Source organism: Python bivittatus, unplaced genomic scaffold (assembly GCF_059951505.1).
Source record: "Python bivittatus isolate LINGU-HERP-01145 unplaced genomic scaffold, Pbiv_v1 ctg000350_np1212, whole genome shotgun sequence".
NCBI classification, from domain to species: domain Eukaryota; kingdom Metazoa; phylum Chordata; class Lepidosauria; order Squamata; family Pythonidae; genus Python; species Python bivittatus.
The window spans coordinates 7,725,283-7,739,841 of record NW_028277074.1 but is presented as its reverse complement, the minus strand read 5'-3'; the positions used below and the strand labels follow the sequence as shown (position 1 = coordinate 7,739,841).

General features: G+C 33.7%; 1 protein-coding gene across 4 annotated transcripts in view; it reads left to right on the top strand.

Moving 5' to 3' along the window:
• The window catches only part of CADM2 (cell adhesion molecule 2), a 468,972-nt gene extending 458,554 nt beyond the window's left edge, over positions 1 to 10,418 (top strand). For all 4 annotated transcript variants that reach the window (XM_088144570.1, XM_088144571.1, XM_088144568.1 and 1 more), the window contains one exon: positions 1,455 to 10,418. In XM_088144570.1, the coding sequence (XP_088000696.1) occupies positions 1,455 to 1,573 (119 nt within the window). In that variant the 3' untranslated portion in view covers positions 1,574 to 10,418. The remainder of the gene's footprint in view (positions 1 to 1,454) is intronic.
• Positions 10,419 to 14,559: the final 4,141 nt, after the last annotated feature.

The following is a 14,559-nucleotide window of genomic DNA, read 5'->3' as shown; positions in this document are numbered from 1 at the left end:
TCAGGTTCAGATTCATAGATCTTAGCAAACCATAGTGTGATTTGTTTGTTTTTACCTTAGTACGTTTAATGTACCCAGTCAACTTGGTCCAAAAGCTGGGATAAAAATTCTTAAAGATACTAATTACAATAAGATGTATGTAGATGGAGTAGTGGATTGTGATTACAGCTTCTTTCTTCTCTATTTAAATAATGGCATGTGCTTCTACTTATATGTGAATGGATTTGCTACATGCATATACAGATCCCCTGTAATGTCTAATTTCATCCCATGTTAAGATTGTATTTGTACGTATGCATTAAATGTCAGCTTGCAAATCAGAAACATATTTAGCTTGTGCTTCTAGGTCTTTTTTTCAAGAACATTCCAGTGCCTATTAAATGTTATCAAATAGATATTGCTTGCCATCTGTGATGCAAGGAGGAATATCCATGTCCTTTAGAATAAGCACCTATTAAATAATATTCCCTGATTTATTGGGTGTTTGGAATATTACGGAAGATAATGAAGCTCTTGGCCTAGGCTTTCAAAGGCCGTTTGCTCAGATAACTCACATAAGCTTCCAGATAATAGTTTAATTAACCAGGCTTCCATAGTAAAAATGTAAGCTGTATGAGAATACTAGTGCAAAATGTGACACCTACAGTAAGTTCTACCATTTTTAGGGAGGACAACACACATGCTCCAATTTCTAAACTAAGCAGACTTTCCCATTAAATGAAAATTGACTTGTTTCAAACATCACCAACAATAAATATGTTACTGAGTGAATTCAAGATTTGTTAAACTAGCGAATAAATCCATAGAGTACCCGTTGCTATGCCTGTGTAACAGAATGAAACAGCAAGGTTGCAGCAAGAATACAGGTAGATATTTTTACATACATATTTATTTAAAATATTTCTAAAATATTCCCAATGAAATTGGCAATAAGAGTATGGCTAAAGTGTAGCTGCTTTAAGAAATGATGTATTAATCATTATGTGCAATTAACATTTTCTGTTGAAGGGATAGAACTTCAAAAGTGCTCATTTTGAAATTGCAGGACATGCCGATTGATTGATTGAAGAAGATGAAAAATGTTCTGTGTTTTATATCACAATGCATCAAAAACTAATTAAGGCATTTTCCCCAAAGCTAATGAATGTTTGACAGCTTACAATACAACAGACCCTTTCTGTGCAATTGATAGGCAGTTATGATGATGACAGGGCTATACAATAGTATCACAATAACTACTTTGACAAATACAAAAATGATGCCTACTATACAGATTCATGGTAGAAAGACTCACTGTTGAATGTTAGAAAAATTCATGATAAAATTTTATGTGAACTTCAACCTGATCCTCACCCAGACCAATTAATTTTCTGTTAGAAAATCCCATCTGAAAAGCAGTATCAAAAGTGCCTATATCTCTAACATTTGTCTTTTAATCACACTGTTTCCTACAGGAACATATTTAACAAATGAAGCTAAGGGAGCTGAAGATGCACCTGATGCGGACACAGCCATTATCAATGCAGAAGGCAGCCAAGTTAATGCAGAAGAGAAGAAAGAATATTTCATATAGATGCAGACTTAGATTCTCTGAACACCACTACTCACAAGGCTGACTCTTGGAGAAAACTGGCTCTCATATTTCTGAATTAATTTATCCTGTCTTTTTTCTACCCTTGTTAAAGTGCATAATTGCTCTCAGTTGCCAGTTTGTACCAACAATCAGCCATGAACATAATTTTTTTTTCTTTAATTACGGTACCATTCATAATGCAGGACATTTCTTATTGCCTAATCATCATATCCATTGCTCTTTTAACATACAGTGCTTGAATATACAGCCTTAACAATTTTAATCATCATCTGTTCATATTTGGTTTTTCTACATTTTAAAAAAAGTGTTCCTTTTGTTTCCTTTTCTTTTATTATGGTCCTTACCTGTATTGCATCAGACCATTTTCATAGCAAATGTTCTTAGGTGAGGACCTAACTGTACTTACATAAACCATTACAAGTAAGATTAGACGTTTACAAAGAATGTTTTATATATTGTCTGTAATTCAAAATCAGCCGAGCATTGAAACATTATGCCCTAAGAAACACTAATGAAAGCATTCTACTATAATTTCTTGTGTGTTTGCAAATGGCAGCAAAGGAGTATGAACAGAACTTTTATTTAATGAAATACTGGTATTAACAGCAACTTCTGGGTGGTAACCAACACCATACACTCTTTTCTACACAGAATCCAAAGTGATGGATTATGTAGCTCCATTTTGAAAATGGTTGTCCAGCTCTTTTACTGCTCCTAGAATCATAAAGACTTCCATATATATTTCTATAATTTGTATTCCTTTTAATTTATTTGCTTCACGTGGGTCTATCTGCCTACTCAAATTGAACATGTTCATGGGGCACAACTGCAAGGCATTTTAATATCTGTATATAGTGCATATAATAAATCCAATTAAACATTATTTGATACATATTTAACTTTTGGGGCTGTAGGTAAATCAGTCACAAGTAAGCATTTTCTAATGTCCATTATATCCCTTTAGATATAACTTAAATTAATATTCTAAGTAGATAACATGTATTAGTACTTTTTGTCTGTATGTCCTAGCACTGTTCAGCAGCAATTTTTTCTAGTTCCAGTTAATTTCTCTTTGTTATACAATGGAAGCACAATGTTATATGGAAAGGTAGTTTTAAGCTAACAACCAGTGCACAGCCTCAGGTTTTGAATTATAACCACATTAATGATTAAAGATTAAGTTACTAAAATTTTCAATATACGTATAATTTGGCAGTTCCAGAGCTGCTTATCAATGTTGGATTTGCCAAACCCAAGCAGAAAATGTTACAACAGCAACAACTCTCTGTGTTTTGTGTATATGGTAAATGACTAATCCTTTATATTAAATTTCTGTCTATGCATTTTGTGAGGTACAAACTTATGTCACAGTGAATGATCAAGAATATCTGCCATGCTTTTAGCTCCACAGTAGAGACCTCTCTTTGAGATCATGTTGAACACGTGGGGCAAAATGACAGCTTAAAACAATAATAATTAAAGAGTCTAATCCAACATAAAAATTCCTCTTCCAGACCAAAAATTAAAAAAAAAATAAAAAATAAAAAATAGAATAACCAGATGAGCTCTTACTTTCTGGTTCCATGTAAACATAATTGACTAAAACAGTAGAAATTGTTGTTCATCTCCAAAGCACTGTACACTTTTTTTAAAAAGACAAAAAGAGGAATACATTTCTATATAGAAACTATTACTGGTGAAGTCTAAAAGCATAATGGCCTATGTAAAGAATTAACTCCTGGGGTTTTTTTTTTGTGTGGGGATTGGAAGGAGGGTGGGTAACATTTGAATATGGCATCATGTGTCACAGTCAATGGAAATCAAAGGTATTGTGTCAGATTATTTATCCGAAGACTATACACCTTTTAAGGACAATAGTAGTTTTTAAATTGTTTTTGTTAGAAGGAAAAAATTACTTTGTTAATTTCAATGAGGAAAAAAAAAAGAGCGAGAGAGAGAGACCATCAATCAAGCAGCACTTTTACAAAGTATACAGAACATAAATAATATGATGTGGTTGAGTGTTAACATAATAAATCATATACAGTATGATATTTTAAAGAAATACGTCTGCATTGATGTGATTGCATGCTTGTTTTTTACAGTTCATTCAAAAATCTGTGGAAAAAATGCAATAATATGATAATCTAGTATGGTAATTTGAGAGAATCAGGTAGAAATACTAGGCACATTGAAGCTAGTATAGGTTTATAACATAGTCATGTTTTCAAAAACTGATTTGTAGAACTAAGGTAAAGGCCAGCAATGCACTTAAAGATGTGTTGAGGCGCCTTGCTGCATTAGGATTATGTTTACTAAAATTATATGCCTACTGGTGTGTTATATTTACACATTTATACATTTTTCTCAATTCTGTTTAAATTATATAGAAATACTTCCTACATTATCCACTTATTCATCCCCATGAAGTAAGATTTCCAGACATCTTTGGGCATCTTTCGATGTAAGCATTTCAAAATGTTTAGTCAGTGTAGGATACAGGAAACACTGGAATTTTGCAATAGAGATAGGAATTAGACTGTTAACTTTTGCTTGCGGTAGATTAAAAAAAAAATCTTTCCTTGCACCTTGAGATGTGCAGCAGGCCAAAAGGCAATGAGAAAGTCCACCAGAATGGAAAATTCTGACTTACCATCACTTTCTATCATCACTTTCTATCACCCAGTTAAATCAGCTGCTCTCAAACTTTTATTTGAGAGCAAAGGAAGCTTTTGAAACAGAATAAAAATTATTCTTTAAAAATGATACATTCCATAAATGAAGCAGACTTTAATATAATGATTTTGGCCATTAATCTTTCTCCACTCAATTCTGTTTTAATGTATTCAGTCCCATTTTTGGCTTTAGGCAAAATAGCAATATTATATCAGAATATTTTCAATAACAATACTGACATTTTTTCTTACTATTGTTTGATTTTACAGTATGAAACCCAATTGAGTTTACTTATACCATGTAAAATCTCTTATACTTGGAGCTATAATTCTAGCAATGCTGCCTCATTTTTATCCGTGTCCTTGAATTGTGTTGATTTTGCACTAGCACTTGAGCAGATCCCAAATAATTCTGCTTCCTATTTCAGTGCCTTTTCAACCAGTACAGATCAGAAAAATATGGGAAAAGCCAGGTAGTGAAAAGAGGTGGTAGACTCCATCTTTGTTGCCAAGATATTTTAGTCTAGTGACAATTTGCTCGTAGGTACTTGGTTATTCCTAAAGCTTCAATATCGAGTCTTCTTTTCTTAACCAATTCCCTGGTTAATACATAGCAGTCATGTTGTCAGAGTGATGGAAGTTGTAGTCCAATGTACCTGGAAGACACTATCCTGGATAATGTCTTATAAGCTGTCAGAGGGTGGAAGATGGCCCTTTCCAAATGGAATGTTGAGTGTAATAGGATGAATAAGAGGGACACACATTTATAAGCTTTACCCACCCAGAGAGAAATGCATGTGTTCAACACTTTGTATAATTTATCAGAATTATTAGTAACAGAAGGGGGTTATATAAATCTAAATCCACTTTGTGAATCCCATGTTTAGATTAATGTATTAGAGTAAGATGCCAAAATTCTATGGTAATGATTTAATTGCCTACTTTACCATATAAGACAGGTATAAATAATGACAATCTCAAGGGAGCAACTAATGAAAATATGGAACAAGACAGTTGTCACTGAGAATGTATTCTTGTTATCAATCCAGCATATCAAGTTATTACTAATTACTATTGTTGTTTTCTTTTGCAAACGTTATAATTCTTCATTTTTTAAAAAAATAGAAGATGGCATCTCAGGTTATATGGGTACATTATCTCTCATTCTGGAATGCCGTTTGCAAATCTAATAGTTGTTGGAACTTAATATATGATCTAAGGCTCAGAGATGAACTTTTACCTGTTTTTCACACATATGGAAGGCAAATCATCTTGCACTGAAATTCCTGTTATTAAAAACAAATGTGGAAAAATCATGTTACTAATTATTCCGGTGAATTGGAGACTTTGAGTTAATTATTCCCAATGTAGGCTACCTATTTGTGATAAATCTCTCAGTGGAAAAAAAATAAAAGAGCTTATATAATGTTTGACTGTAAAAGCATTGGTTACCATGTATTCATACATACATTAGGCATTTTGATCAACACATATGTTACATGTGCTTCCATGTAACATTGCAGTTATAGTGTAATTTAGTGCCACTTATTATAAAGTGTTACCAAGAGGAACATAAAACTCTTACATTTATTATTCCACTGAATAGTGGCAATTCTAATCAATTAAAAAAAACATGCAATTACAAAGAATTATCATGGTCACACTCGTTTTCTCCAAAATGTTCTTAAACCTTATCTTCTTAATCATTAGTGATAATAATTTATAATGAATGTGAACACTTATCTAACAATAAATTAGCTACTAACAAATTATGTGATTAAGCTTGAAACAGAAATTATCCACGTAATACTTTGAGTTAAGTGGCACAAAGTACATGCTAAAAACTATGCAAAAATATAGGTGACTACAGTGTACTTACATGTAAGTATCTTGTACTTTCTCTGTATGGATATTGGAAACCCATGTATTTATAATATGCATTTTGATTATTTTATAAGGTAGGAGATAAGAGTTTGCAGTTACAATCATGAATTATAATAATACATGCAAAACTGTCATCCTCAAATATGTATATTTCCCAAAACCTTTAATTTACTGCGAGTCATAGTTTCTTTAAAACCTAACCATCAATTCATTTTGTCTATTTTCTTATTTGGGTGTCATCGGGCTCCTTTCAGACACCTTTGGAGCAAAGACTCCTATCTGCTAATAGCTTTGCTGCCAGCACTCTGCCTGGGAACTGCTTAGAAATCTATTTCTAGCCAAGTTTGTCCTTTTAGTCTTCCATGAGGGAACCTGGCATGCTAAGAAGCTGAAAAGTGTTATCATTTGTTTTAGTATTTTTAGTGTGATCAATGGAAAGACAGCCAAAGAAAGAAGTACCTTATCTCAACCCCTTTTTCATTGAAGCATCTCACCTGGAATTTCTGCTGTCTATTTCCCAATAAACCCAGGTAATCTTACATAGTGAGTACAAAATACTTCCATCAAACAGCAGACGATGCCTTTACCAATAAAGTTATTTTCCCCCAACATAATTTTTTTTATCATTTATCCTTTTCATTTCATCATTTTTTTCTATCATGATCTTCCAACAGCAATGCATTCAAAGTAGTGAGATAACACAAAAGAATCACAGAAAGAAATATTGTTAAACTGAACCTTGCAAAGATTCCAAGCGTCTTCTGCCATAGCTGTCCTTCTCTGAAGCACTATCATTACTGTCCAAAGCACTGAATCACTTAATCTACTTTCAGTTGGCCAATTTTAACAGGTCCCTAAAATAAATCTGAGGTTTATATCTAATTATTATTATTATTACTACTACTACTAATGATGGTGCTTTTTTAATTTATTTTTTTTTATTGTACTTCTATTGGGCTTCTTGAGATCTTTAATCATCTGGGGATTTTGACTCTGCAGACATCAGGCTGCAGTAAATGTGTATGTATCTGCTATACTTCTAGTACATAATGGCCTGTGATTAGGCTATAGTATGTATAATGGAGATTTCTGAGTGGCTTACATACGAAGGATCCCATATTGGGTTATCCAGGTACTGTAATCTTGGCATGAGTAATTTGATGGCACTGATGCACTTTGGATCCCAAGCTTGCTCAAGGGAGGGGAAGAGGAAAGAAGATTGCATTGAATCACCTCACTTTTCATAACTGACCCCACTGAGGTAATGCATTGCAACATTTTTTTAACAAAATATTAATTTTACATTTTTTAAGTAAGATCTTATAAAGATATAATATTTCAATATATAATTTACTTGACTGAAATATATTTTACTTTCAGATAAGAGCTGCTCAGCTGACAGCATTATGAAGCATCCCAAATTATAAATATGCTGCTTTAAGGGTTAACATGTTTAGCTTAGGCTGCTATCTCTACTAGTCATCTCATTTTGTTAACACAAGAAAAATGATAACAGAAGCCACTTCCAACAAAAGGATTATTCTAAATAATTAGCATTTTTACTTTCTTTGAAAGTTAATGGAATATTTTCTGCTACAAGAGCTCTAGATGGAAAAGCAATTGCCAGACTGTCTGGTCAGGCTCTGAAAAAATGGGGAGGGGAATAAAAATAATTTTGTCTAGCAGATCACCTTCTTTTGGTTAACTCTAGAGCAGATTCCACAAGCTGTGACACCCTAAATATATTGACCACACTTTTATAGTAACAAATGCTACAGCTCAATGGTTTCAGAGATCTTAAGTGTCATTAGGTTTGCTTTGACAATTGCCTTTAAAATAAGTTTGACTTGAGGAACTAGTTAAGCAAGATTTATAGCTTTTCTGTCCTTTAGAGCATTTACATCACATCTCCATGTATGCAAACTACAGTCTTCTATAGTTACATACATTCAAGTCATTGCTAAGTCAGACTTAGCCTTGTTTGGCTGCCTTCATTATACATGTACTAAGTCTTGCATGAAAGTAATATAGATATATCCCACAGACTAAGGATACATTATTAAAACCACAGGTTCAGTTTCTGCTGCAGATATCATGTAAATCTTCCTAATGGCCAATTTTATCTTATTATCCTATAGGAAAGAGTTAATTAGCAGCTGGATGCACAAATGCTTGGGCAAGCTAAATGGAAAAGAGAAAGCTGAAAGGACATCAAAATGTTAAGTATGCTCAGTATGAAGTACATATCAATTATACTCAAGAGATTTGCAGTCCATTCTGCATTTGAACATGCAGACCCATCCACAAGTAATCAATTTGTGTGCACCAATTCATTGCTATAGTGTGTTTCATTTTGTACAGCACTTTCAGGGGCCCGATATGTTTTGAAAAAGGGAGTGATAATTCATGGACATCTGGGGAAAAAATAAAATAAATAAATAAATAACAGGGTAGCAAAGAAACTCCACAGAAATAAAGTAGTTTTCCATATCTTAGAATAGATGAAATCGGTGGTGTTAACCTATTGCACTTCTCAAATTGTTTTGCATAATTATTCAGTTGTTTGCTTTAAAAACTATCCCATAATTATTGGTACTGATACTACAACAGTCACTTGTCAAAACTATTTCTGTCTCTAAGTTCTGATAGGTAAGAAATTCTTACATATGCATTTTGAACATTGTTCCAATTTTCAAAACATTGGAAAATGATATGTGAAAGTACAGAGAGAACACCAAGAAAGATGAATGTTCTAATCCAATGTGCAGTGATTCATACAACAGAACAAATGTCTCCATATAATTTGCCTGCAATGTATGTTCAAGAACCTGCACAGAAGAAAATAAATTCCTTATTGATATCACTGATAGTTCTGGTCCCAATCCTTTAAGTTAGCTGTAGCCAACCTGGCAACCTCCAGTTGAATTGGGAACCCTACTTTAAACTTATTATAACACAGCTATAGAAACATTTCAGATAAATTATTCCTTACCTTTTTTTTTAAAGAAATGTAGACAAACTGCCCAACTCATGGGCATTTTCATGTGGATTCAGAAATAGTCTTTTTCCAAAAGGATTTTATTTTAGCACAAGATTTACAATTGCTATACTAATCACCAATACACTGTGCATTAATATTTCTTTATAGTTTTTCAAGCTGAAAAGGTGATTTAATTTTAAAAAATGTTTATAAAAGAATGATGCATTGATAACTGTAAGAGATTATTTTTTAATTCTAGAAACATAGATATTCAAATTATATATTTTCTGTAAACATCTGACTAATTTGGCAATAATATGTATATACTTTAAATTATATTTTATATATTTTCTGCATTTCCATACGTGCATGCATACATATGCAGACATGCCAAAGGACTGCTTTCTTTTGGAACATAATTTGTACAAATTCAGCAGGTCCTCATTTCTATAATCGGCCTCACAATTTTATAGGTGAGAAAAAAAGAAAGCAGCTATTTAAAAAACAACAATCCTATGCACTATATAATTTCCCAGCATTTTCAGTTCAAAATGCACTTTATAGTTTCACCAAAAGTTGGGCTGTTCAAAGTCTTTTACAATTGTCTCTTCTTTCAATCATTCTTCTTCTTTTAAAAAAAAAAAAAAAAAACTGAAAAGGGATTTCTTGAGTAAACAAGGTAGTGCTCATGAAAAGACTACCGACTTCCAGTTGTCCCACTGAAGTAGATCCATAAAGGTCAAGTTATAAACTATTCCCCATTCATTTTATTTTTAGGATTGCATCTTTGGGGAATGCATTTATAAGTCTCCATTGTTCTAATATATAAAATATTTTCTGTCCTATCTGATCCAGGATTGCTAGACCAATGGGACTGGTAAACACTATCTTTCCCCAGGTTGTCAGCTAACTGCAAAGTGACTACAGTGGCCTAAGAACTACAGTGTAACTGACATGCAATTTCAGCCATGTTTTGGACACTTCATCACTTAATTCCACACAGAGGAATTAAGCATGCAGCACTGACCATGGAAGCACAGTTTCTCCATTATTTCATAATTTTTACTGAACAAAATGCATATTGTAATGTTAGGTACATGACACTTGCATGTTGCTATGCCTATATACTTTCAGAGTATTCAATGTGTACTTCGTAGCGCTTAAAAATGTCATGTACAATTTTTATCAACATTCTACAGGGTTCCCATTTGCACTTCATCTTTCAGTAAAGTCTTGTCAGAGAAATGTCTGAATATTATTAAAAAGAATAAAATTTCAATTTTAGTTATCTGTTGGACATTACTGAAGTGTCTATTCATTCAATACATTTGGGAATTCTTGAATTTAATATGGAAAAATACCAGAGGACGTATTGGCAAGTGTAAAGGAAAAAAAATGCCCTGAATAAGTATTAACAATATGAGAAAGATTGAACCTTTCCCAGTAAAAATGTTTCAGGCATCTTCCATAATGAAGTACTATGAAATGGCTTATACAATATGCTTAACTAGGAGCCTTATTTCATGAACTGAAATGTCAGCTGGATGATAGAGCAAGAGGTGCAAGACTGCCAAATTGGAGACTGAAAGCAAAGATGATCCATCCACCCATCTATTCATCAGGAAGGAGATCAGAGCCAGAAAGAATCTTGTCTGAGAATTGCCTATGTAATGTCAAGTTTTACACAGAAGGTTTTATAGCTGTGCCAGCTCAGACAGAAGCAATAATCTGGGCCAAGAGCTTGTAAAACATCACAATTCAAACTAGGAAAATATCTGCATGATATTAGTAGGTAGGACTTTAAATTATAAACATAGAGCATGCAAGGATTATATCTTAACATCAGAAGTGGATCCCCAGAATACTGCCCATAGACATTGGTTAAATTTGATAGGAGACCAATTAAAAAAAAGGGGGATCATTAGGCAAGAGAATTTCAAAACGAATCAGACCAAATACCAGTGCTTGTGTAGGGTTGGTAAGAAGATGGAGACATGCACATTTGAAGCAGGCAGACGTGGACAACTTTAATTCCCTTCCAACATATTGAGAGAAAAAGCTTGGGGATGGGGGGGAGGGGGAATAAATGCTCCCTCTTCAGCTTTTGATCATAAACATAACCAGCACTAGAACTCTGAAACTAGTAATTTTGTATTTGATCGAGAATATGTTGTACTAGAACACCAGTCAGCTTCTCCAAACAACAACAACAAAATCTGTGTAAAAAGCAATTGGGTTTTAAATATGTGCTCCATACAGTACATATTTTAAATAATGTTCTAAGCTGATAGTATCAGGTCTGGTACTATCAAATCTAAATTTTGTTTCAATCAAAAAGCAAAAAAAAAAAAGTGTGTGAGAACGGGCAGTAGGAATGGCAGTTGTATGTAGTTTTTGGTGTCCCTATGCTACAACTGCCATAATTATGTCAAACAGTAATCATGGCAGCAAACAATATGAAGCCATAGGACATCATTTGACTGTGGATCTATGGTTTGGCAAACTTGCTACTGGGTGGTTAATTTAGTCTAATTTAAACTGTTAAGAAACATTTCTTGAGTTAACCAATGGTTCCACTAAAAGCCAGATGTCTTGTCAATATAATTCACAAAAAGACAACTTTTCAGCCATTTTCTAAAGCACCAGCTAGGTTGAGCGGTTGATTTTCATGGACAGCAGGCACACTTCTGCGGAGACCTCTGATGAGAAAGGTGTGGAAAAACAGCACATTAACCTAATCACAAAGACTAGCAGCAACCATGCTTAGATAACAACCCAGGCAGAAGTCACAGGGTGTGTGGACTTACTTGGGAAGCCTAACCAGGAGCTTCAATGGTCTATTCCAGGGAAACACTTTGAAATTGCCTCGCCTAATTATCTCTGCTTGCAGTTCTTGCAGAGCGAGCAGAAGCTCCCTTTGAAATTCAAAGAGGGAAAAGGGCTCCCAAAAGAAGAGAGCATGTAACATCTATGACAACACCAATCTCCCAGCTGTGCTCTAATGTGGGTAAGATCACGGAATCGTAGAGCTGGAAGGGAACGGAGGTCTCCTAGTCAGTATTCTTTTATTGGTGTGACATTAACGTGGAATTTAAGGCTTAGAATCTATTAGCTGCTATGTAGTATCGAGGCTTGCTACAAGCTATATTATGAATTATTTTACTTTATTGGAGTGCTCATGATTCTTATTGTTAAGTTTTCATTTAATAAGAAGTTAAAACTATTTCTGCTCTCTCATGAGTTTAGTCTCATGACTTTTCTTGTATGGGTCTTACCTACCTCATATATCTAAGAAATAAATATAGCCCAAAGTAAATCTCACACAAAAGCTTCTGTACTTGAAGCAATTGGCAGCTGTGTGGCTTTCCCATGGGACACCCTCTTCCTTAATAGTCACCACAAACAGGTGGAGATCAAGAAGAGGACCATTGTCAATCCTTTTTAACCTGACAGCATTACTTGCTCAACACATTGAACTGGATCGTTTAAAAGTCCACTGGATTGTATGAACCCTGAAATCTAGTTATTTCTGGGTCAGAATCAAGACCCAGATCCCCAAGAGTACCCTGAGGTAATCATTAGTTACATCCCTTAGCTGATCAGGTATGTTGTAGGAAATCAGAAGAGACAGTTAACTTGGTCTTTTAGCCTCATATAGAGGTAAGAGTTAGAACAGCCCTCCAAGAATAGGACTGTTCCAGGCCCTCTGTAGGATTTTGTTTTCCTTTGCTTTGGTTTATTACTTTCTACTCTTCCATTAAGGTAAAGACAGGGGGCTTGAAACAAGAGCAGAGTTGATATGATTAGTTACCACTAAATTACCACCAGTTTTAATCTTATATATTATAGCATGCATGCATTATAGCATATATATATATATCAAAGGAAGCTAGGATACCAATTAAGATGACTGCTCCCAAAGTAACTACAACAGCTTCAGATTTGTTCTCTACTCAAATGGCTCACAAGGTAAGTCATTTACCCAGGAATAGCAGCAAATGTATTCAGCTGCATTGTGCTCTGTTTTTACTTCTATATCCTATAAACTTCTGTTGTTTGTTTTGAATGTATTATATTCCATGGGGTATGATCTATGAATAAGTCGTACTTTGAAAAATACCTGTGCAATTTCGTATAGTACGCTGTCTTGATACAGAAGCACTGCATAAAGAATTTAAGGGACATAAAATGCTTATCTTTGTTTTTATGATAACCATCCTTTTCGTGCTTGATAAAACTGTTTTGTTTTTTCAAGTCCATAAAACTTAACCTCATGGATCATTGTTTGGTGTCTCCAATATTCATTCCTAAGACACTATCAACATATTTCGGTGCCAGCTTTAGGAAAATGGATGCCTTACTGTGTAGGCTTCAGTCCCTAAAATAAGTAACTTATCAGGAAAATATTTAGCAGACAATTCTATGTAATATACATTGGAAGGGCTACTGGAAAAGACTTACCCCTAAATAGGAGATATTAAATTTTATGGGAAGAAAGGAAAAATACTGGTAAAGTAAAAACTGGTGAACTAGTTATCAATTTTTTCACTTCATTTTGTTGAAACCATTTTTATATCACAATTCATCTAATAAATTCCAGAATGATGATATATATATATATATTTCAGGGTTTATTTTTTTTTCATTATTTCAGTTTTTAACTATCTATCTATCTATCTATCTATCTATCTATCTATCTATCTATCTATCTATCTACACTGTATATATAGTTAAAAACTGAAATAATAAAATGAGGTAAGCTAAGATTTTAGTCAAACTAAAGGGCCTGGGTAAATTAAAAAAAAAAAGTCTTAACTGGGCACCAATATAGTCAATAATTATCTCTCTTTAGGAATAAGACCTTTGAAAAAACCATCTCCTCTGTAATTACATAGCGGTCTTGCACTAAACAATTACTTGACTAAGAGTGTCAATAAAAGATCCAATTCTATTTCTACTAGTCTGAAAGAAAGAGTTCCTGTGTAGCAGTTAAACATTTCTCCTCATCTCAGTTTGAACTGAATCGGTATTCATAAATTCTCTCAGAAGTTTTGTTTTCATAATTCTGATCACATATCATAGATGATGCTACTTGCATGCACATTGTCTCATGTTTCCTAAGTATGCATTGTTTTTTCTGGATGTATTAAACTACAGACTAGACAGACCTATTTGAGCTGCTTCAACTTGGTTTGCTATATGGAGCAGAGGATTGTATCTGATGACCTAAATGGCTACTTCCAACTCTGTGATTCTATTATTGTTATCATTATTTTCATGATCATTATTATAGTCTTCAAGCTATTGTTTGAACAGGCCTGTCTCAATCTATAGTCTTGGATAGAGTATACACTTTATGAGACCAGAATAAATGATTACCAGAAAAGATGCTCTCCAAATCCATGGTGGACAAATGGGTATCAAAA